Source organism: Cynara cardunculus (assembly GCF_001531365.2).
Source record: "Cynara cardunculus var. scolymus isolate 2C chromosome LG 6, CcrdV1, whole genome shotgun sequence".
Lineage (NCBI taxonomy): Eukaryota > Viridiplantae > Streptophyta > Magnoliopsida > Asterales > Asteraceae > Cynara > Cynara cardunculus.
Genome location: NC_037533.1, coordinates 16633092 through 16641719, shown reverse-complemented (window position 1 = coordinate 16641719; position 8628 = coordinate 16633092). Strand labels below are relative to the sequence as shown.

The following is an 8628-nucleotide window of genomic DNA, read 5'->3' as shown; positions in this document are numbered from 1 at the left end:
AAAATCACATAAAACCATATTATAACATCGATTGAGATAAAGAATAAAATGAAATATTAAACTCACGATTTATCTCGCTGCATTGCGCGAGTATGCTTCTAATATTTAAAAAAAAATAATAACTCAATCCGTTTGTGGGAATTAATAAAAAAAAAAAAATTCTCTTTTCCCACGTCAAGTCATTAAACTTTGACTTTCTTTGTTTTCTATATTTTAGAGGACAATATGAAAAATCTGTTAAAGTACAATAGATCAAAAAAACTCTTTATCGACAAGTACTGTTTATCGATGCATATTATTTAAAATTCAAGATTACAAGTATAATGTGCATGAGTACATCTTATTAAACCTCAATGTTTGAATTCGTGTAATTAACTGTAGATAAACATAATCAAATACACGATAAACATCATTTTAAATATAAAAAATCTAAAAATATAATTAAGATAATCATTGAGTTATAGAATACTTAATTATTATCTTAAAAAATTATTTTATATAACCAAAAATAAAAGAGTTCATTTTTTAAATTTCAATTAAATTATAATAATAATTAAATTAAAAAAATTACACAAAAATGAGAACGTTTAAATAGTTATTTTGACACTAATATTGCTTATTTTTTGAAAATTTTACATTATCTTCAAATTTATATTTTCATTCAAAAATAAAAACATTTTCTTTTTCTTAAAACCACAAAAAATCGTATTATAACATCGATAAATCGAAGATATAAAACAAAACATTAAAATCAAAATGTATCTCGTTGCATTGCACGAATACCCTTCTCGTATATATAAACATATAGACATGTTTTATCTGATTATTTCACATATCAAATCATTCAGCCTCTTGTGTGTGTGTATATATATATATATATATATATATATATATATATATATATATGAAATGATAAACTGATTTTTACGTCTTTCAGTATTTTTAAAGTTTTTATTTGATTAAAAACAGTAAAATTTGTCATTTTCCATGTTTTCTTGTAATGAAAGCATGAAAAGACCAAACATGGTGTATGAATAATTAAGACAAACATGACTCAAAGGTGATAATTTTGATTTGAAAGTTACTCCATTTTATTTATATTTTATTTTAAATATTCAAATATGTAAATTAAAAATAATTAAAATAAAAATGGTTTTAAAGTAATTCAAAGTTTTTTAAAGATTTTATAATTCTTACTATTTATTAAAAAATTAAATTATTTGTTTTGGACATTACTTAGGGTAAATTGTATGAAAACGTAACATACTTTAACTTAATTTCTATTTTAAGTAACGTACTTTTAAAACTTCCATTTTGGTACTTAAGATGTAAGGTTTTAAACATTTAAGTACCCAGGTAATCGGTTAAAGCATGAACCGGTTACCATGCCGATGTGACGAGTGATGAGATGGAATTGTGTTAAATAACAAATAATACCGAGTTGAATACCACATCAGCATGATAACCAGTTAAAGTTTCAACCAGTTACCCGAATAATTAGTATTTAAAACTTTACATCTTAGGTATCGAAATGAAATTTTTTTAGTATGTTATTCAAAATAGAAATCAAATTAAAATGCGTTATTTTTCATACAATTTGCTCATATTAATTATTTTTAAATTAGTAGGGTGTAAAAGGGTCTATTGGGCCATTAAAGCCCATGGATAAGATAGTGGGCCCTTTGAGAGAAGTAGGGCCCATGAAGTCATCCACACAAGACGATGTCGTTTCGATACTCTCGTGTACCCCTTGCCCTAATCAAGAACATAAAAATCAAATTGGAGGCACCGGAAGACATCGAGAACTGTACTCTCTCCAATTGATTTCATAGACGAAATCTCATATTTCATCCCCCAAATCCCCAAATTCTACTTCGCTGATTCTTGTGGTATGATTTCGTTTTGCGATCATCGAATTTCGATTGTTTAATTTAGTTGTTCTTTTTGTTGTTGTTGCGATTTTGTGTATTTGATTAAACCCTAATCCGATCTGTTAATTGGTTGTTGGTTTGCAGTTGGTTGCATACTATTGATCGCCATGGCTAAAAGCTCCTTCAAACTGGAACATCCTCTTGGTACCTTCACTCTCCATCTTACTTTTTTTTTTTCCGATTCCATTTCTGAAATCGTATTTGTGTGGTTCTACTAAAGAGAACTTTGGATGATTCATTTCCTGTAGTTGATTTTTTGATCGGGTGATTTGTTTGTTTAAGATCCTGGCGCGTTTGTTGCTGCTGTTTTTGTTATGATTACTTAAATTAGAGTTTTTGTAGATGTGGAATTCACTTGTTTTTTGATTTACTGTTGATTTGTAACTTCTAGTGGGTAGTCATGTGAAGTCTTTAATTTTGCATTTGGGTAGTAATACTGTGTTAGAGTTGGTTTCATTTACAAACTCAATCATTAGTACAAGTCATATATAAACCAGTTAATTGAGATATCTATAGAAATGATGAGAGTTTATCATTATGATGTGGATATTTATGGAAGATTATGAGGCTTTGTTTATCATGATCAACGCTTTATATTTGGAAACAAATCGAGATATTCTTATTTCTTTGAATGAGATATTCATTACACCTGATGAACGGTGTTTGTATGGTTTATACTAATGGTTGGTTTTGTATCACAAGTTGAAAAAAGGAATGTATAAAGATTTCTCTATCTTGTCCAGTCCTATCCAATGTATCAAACACATCGTATGCTACAGAATTGTATGGTATATGATATAACTCTTCTACTACATTTTTAATGAATTTTTTTTAGAGAGGCGCCAAGCTGAAGCTGCCCGAATCAGGGAAAAGTATCCAGACAGAATACCGGTATGATATGAAATTTCTCATCACATACTTTTGTGTAGTTTGTGTAATTTTTTCTTTCAATTCTGTTTTTACAGGTTATTGTGGAGAAGGCTGAAAGAAGCGACATACCCGACATTGACAAGAAAAAGTTGGTCACTTCTTTATAAGGAAATTGGCCAAAATAGCCGATCTCCTCAACCAACTTCAGTTTTTAAGTTTTGGCATCGTATTCTCATTTTAGCCAAAGTTTACGCAAAAGCCTTGCGCATTTGCGTAAAGCCTTTTTTTAGATTAAAAGAAGACAAAAAAATCTGTATGCAAATGGGATCCTTAGGCAAATGTGCATAAATAGTTTTTTTTTTCTAAATTTGAAAATAGGCTTCAAACAAATATGCAAAATTTGCGTGAACTCTCGCTAAAATGGTAATTTGATTAAAAAAATGGCTAAAAAGTGAATTTGGTTGGGGGATTGGCAATATTGGTCAATTTGCCTATCTTCTATATTCACGTTTCAGTCCATTGTTCTTTATTTCCTCATCTTTAACGTGTTCAATATCATGGTAGGTTGACATTATTTACTGTAGTAATTATTTTGATCATTGATCACGTTAAGACATGAATTGACAGCCAACCATCAGTGGATTTCCTGTACATTTGTTTATGTTACTTGAAGATGCTACTCGTCTTTCTTTACCAAACTTTCTATTGCATATTGGATTTTGATGGCTTTTGTACTAGATCATGCTGGCTGATGAACTAAAGTCTCCATATCCAATGTAGGGCGTGTCTGTTAGCAGCTTAATGAGCTTTACTGGCTCACAGCTTATTCGATCAGCCATACATGTCTCTTTGGTAGTGGTTTAAACTATAGAAAGTGGCTCATTCAGTAAGCTTCTAGGGAGAGCTTTATGCACAAGGTCAAATTTTTCCAAACCCATGCCTCCTAATTAAAAAACACATTTCTTACATATGAAAAAACCCAAACAAAAACATTCTCAATCTATATAGACCAGATTAATCCACACAAACAACTTTATTCATGCAATACTTAATGAAAAACCAACCAAACAGCCCCGTAGTCTTGCTACTAGTCCACCTCAGCATCCTCAACAGGGTATTGCTTATAATGTGAAAATTCTTGCTACTTGCTTGGAATTTTTTGAAATCATATAGCTTTAGCTTTTCCAAGTGTGTTGTATTAGTACCAGTGTTTACACCTGTTTTCTGGATCCTAAGTTTTTCATTTTTGACACGTCTTATAAATAAGATCCTCAAAATGTAAAGTGTCGATCTGGTGACTGATTAAATTTGACACGATGATGGATGCAGATATCTGGTTCCGGCTGACCTCACCGTCGGACAATTCGTGTATGTGGTCAGAAAGAGGATCAAGCTCAGTGCCGAAAAGGCCATCTTTATCTTCGTTAAGAACATACTCCCGCCTACTGGTTAGTTCAAAATCTCTAGCATTTGGTACGTGTGACAGGATAGAACATAAACTTCTTGTCCCACGTTTGGTATGACATTTAGATTGGGATAGGCTGTGACTGAGTGGGACGAAAATGCGACTCTTACTGTCCCATTTGAGTGGGATGAAAATGCTACTCCCTGTCCCAAAACATGTGTCCACATTTCTGTTCCTAAAATAGGGACCTGTTTGTTAGCAGTTTAATGAGCTTTATGGGACTCACAGCTTATTCGATCAGCTATACATTCGTTTGATAGTGGCTTAATGATATAGAAAATGGCTTATTCAGTGAGTTTCTAAGGGGCTGCTTGGTTGGTTTTCTATTAAGTCCTGAATGGATAAAGCTGTATAGATTGGGAAGGTTTTTTTGGATGAAACGAGCATGTTTTTTAATTGGGAAGGGTCATGTTTGGAAAAAAACTTGCTTTCTGCATAAAGCTTCCCCTAGAAGTGAAGAAGCCACTTTCTATATCATTGAGCTAATACCAAACAAATTATATATTGCTGTCCGAATAAGTTGCAAGATCCATTAAGCTCATTAAGTTGCTAACAAAGAGGCCCACGGGAGAGCTTCATGCAGAAAGCCAAATTTTTTCTAAACCTACCCCTTCCAATTAAAAGAAGCGCCTTCCATCTATTATAAGATCCTCTCATATAAAACCTTCCCAATCTATAAAGACAGATTAATCCACACAAACAACTTTATCCATACATAATCTAATGGAAAATTAACCGAACAACCCTAAGTGTCCACCTTCAAAACGAAGTGCCTACTTTCTGATTGCACCCTCTATGAGAGGAGATGCTCATTATTTCATTTGCAGTAAGGGTAAAATTGTCATTTAGCTAGTTAAAAAGTTGTAACCATTACATATTTTTAAAGCTGTGTCTTTTTCATTGCGGACATCTATTTGGGACGGAGGCAGTATTTTTTTTCTCCCTCCAAAACAAGTACAACAAAAATCAGGTAACAATGGGTAATTTACTATAATACCCATGTCAAATTAAAACCCTAAAACCGTACACAATTCTTTTCACCCGCTCACTCGATTATTGCAACAGAAAGAAATTTAGCCGTCTGAAAGGTGGATAAAAGGTCGGCAAAATTTAGTCGATTCCTGTGTCCGCCACTGCACCCGCCTGCCTCGCACAGGGATGGACCCAGTGTAGTGCATACGGTGGCACGAGCCACTACTTCATTCTGTTGTCGAAGTTTAAAAGATTATGGGGTCGTGAAAAGTGCCACTGTATCAATTTTGAAACTAGAGTGAGAACGCAAGTATCCCTTTTGAAGAGTTGGTTTGCAAGACTTCTCTTCCACCTCTGACCTGAGTTCGAGTCCCGTTAGTGTCATTTTCTTAGTTTTTTGCTTTTAATTCAGATTCATCAGGAATAAGAGACTTGAACACAAGACTTCATATATGAAAAAGAATGAACTAACCACCAGACTAATGTTGATTTTGTGAAAAATATCCATATATTTGTTTCTTACAGTCAAATGGTGCCACCAGTTTAAAATATTTCTAGTTCCGTCTAGTCCTGTCCAATCCCGTCTCGTTTAGTCGAGATTTTGTGTGTTTTAATGTTTGTAATGTGTTGAACAGCTGCAATGATGTCTGCTATCTATGAGGAAAACAAAGATGAGGATGGTTTTCTCTACATGACGTATAGCGGGGAGAACACGTTCGGATCGCTCTGAAGCTTTGTGCTTTCGAAGATGAATAAATGTAAATATGGTTTCAAGACGACGATGAATGTGTACATTCTTTATCAACCGGTGCTTGCTTTCTTCGTTTTCGCATCTTTGCGGCTTTCGTGTGAACGATGTGATAGTATATATATGACTTAAAACGATATCTTCATGGAATCAATTCGAGACGATTGTATGTGTTGGTCGTCTTGAACTCTACTGTTTATACATTGTGTTACTTCGGTTATGACAATTGTTGACATCGAACCATGAAAATTACGTATGTTTCTGATGATTGTATCATGTTATCTTGTTAATTACGGATATTCGTATGGTTTTCTTGCCGGGAATGTATATAAAAACCCGTGTTGGAATTAGTCCATTGTTGGTTTTGCCGTTTCGTTATTCGACTCGTCGACTAATAGAGCGGTTTAATGATAATTTTGTTGATTAGTAAGGGTAGTTTGGTACATTGGGACAAAACTGAACAAACAATTTGTTCTATGTTGATTAAATTTAGTTTTGTATGGGTTTTTTTTTTCCATCAAAATAGGTGAAATAAAAATTAGATAAGATTGATAAATCAATCTATCTCTCTCACACTCTCTCTCTCTATATATATATAAATGAACGATCAAATGCAAACCACTCAATTTGTATAAACCGCGCAAATCATTTTCATCCGTCGATTTTATTGTTTAATCTTGTGAAATTTTAATGAAATTGTTTAATCTTGTGAAATTGTTTCATTATAATATTTTTTTTTGATAAAGTTGTTCATATATGGTTATGAAATTGTTTTATATAATACTTAATGAAATTTTAATAAAACTGTTTCATATATTTATCTAAAATTAAAATAATGAAGATGATAATATCCATGATTAGCACCATCCGCAATAAAAATGATTAATCAACCTCTCATAATTACAAAAAAAAAATGAACAAAATGAAAAATTATGATTGGTTGAATGAGGTTTGTAAGGTTTGTACAAATAACGTGGTTTGCAAAGTAAACCTACTCTACATACATATATAGAGGAGCCGATCAAATGAAAACCACCCTCATTTGTACAAACCGTACAAACCACTCTCATACGTCGATTTCGTTGTTTAATCTTATGAATTTTTTTTTCATGAAATTATTTAATCTTGTGAAATTATTTCATATAATACTTTTTTTTGATGAATTTGTTACATATATGGTTATGAAATTGTTTCATATTATATTTAATGAAATTTTAATGAAACTATTTTGTGTATTTCTCTAAAATTAAAATAATGAAGAAGATAATATTCATGATTAACACCCTCCACAATAAAAATGGTTAACCAACCTCTTATAATTACAAAAAAATGAACAAAATGAAAAATTATGATTGGTTGAATATGGTTTTCACGGTTTGTACAAATTAGGTGATTTTTATTTGAACGCTCCTCTACATATATATAATCTTTATTATTTTTATATTTAGAAGTAAGAACCACAATCATCAATGTGACACCCTAAGATTGAGTATTCTTTGATCTTGAATTGTGATTTGAGTTTTGTCTATCCCATATTGATGGGTAGATAAAAAAATTGACGCTAAATGATAGATATATAAAACAAGATTGAGATGTCCCTATAACAATTCATAGGGCTGACTCTTCTTGAATGATTCTCTAAACTCAGAGTGCTTAACTTATTTGGCTGACCCTCCTAACATAAGATTTTTAGCTGATCCTCTTTTTTTTTTTAAATCTATATTAAAAGTTAAATAATTTAATTAATTAAATTAATATATAATGCTATAAGATATTGATGTGAGAAACTAAAATTTAATATTTTCAAATCATGAATTGTGGTTGAATTTGGCTTGAATCTTAATCCATATTAATGAGAAAGGAAATTACTGAAAAACAGTTAAGTATATGAAACGAGAAGGGATGTCTTAAAATAATGGAAGGATTACAAATGCACTATGAAAATTTAGTATTTTCAATTTTGAAGTATACAGATATTGATGTGGTTGACAATTTTTTGTACATTACTTGACATGTGTTATGATCACTGTACAGCGCAAGTTGTCGAGCACTAGTTACTAAGAATACATTCATCCAACCTTATCACATCGTGAACCAAGATTGGTAACTTCTTTTTTACTTTGTTGCAATATGTCATCGTTTAATTGGTGTACTTTAAGGGCTTGTTTGTTTATCTCTTAATAGTTCTATTAAGAGGCAATATTTGAATCGTTAAGACTTAAGAGTTGAATCTTGTTTGACAAAAAAAAATTGTCTCTTAATGGTTATAAAACTCCCTGAGTGATATTGTATCATGGGTCTCCCTTGACCATTCAACACCCTAATTTCATTCTGAACAATTATCAAACAATTATATTTCATTTTGCACTATATCATGAAAGTCTTTTAATCATTCAACAACTAACAAACAACCTTTAAATTCTTTTAAAATAAACTGATTAAAAAAATAACTTTAACACACAAAAAAATTAATAAATTAATAAATATATTAAAATTCATATTTTTCAATTCCTTATAAAACCCATATGTTTTCCTGACATCAATTTTTCTATTCATTTTCGTATTTTTAAAATTATAATTACATGTGATCGTTGACAGGGACGACGGGATGACGCGATGGAGGTCGTGAGTTCGTTGGCCTT

The 8628-nt window shown here is 31.5% G+C and overlaps 1 protein-coding gene across 1 annotated transcript; it reads left to right on the top strand.

Annotated features, from left to right (window-relative positions):
• Positions 1 to 1750: 1750 nt before the first annotated feature.
• On the top strand, positions 1751 to 6303 carry LOC112514357 (autophagy-related protein 8C). Its single transcript, XM_025120788.1, has 6 exons — positions 1751 to 1889; positions 2016 to 2075; positions 2767 to 2822; positions 2897 to 2949; positions 4131 to 4249; positions 5874 to 6303. Exons 2-6 carry the CDS (start codon positions 2039 to 2041, stop codon positions 5966 to 5968), a joined length of 360 nt encoding a protein of 119 aa, XP_024976556.1. The 5' UTR covers positions 1751 to 1889; positions 2016 to 2038; the 3' UTR covers positions 5969 to 6303.
• The last annotated feature ends 2325 nt before the right edge of the window (positions 6304 to 8628 follow it).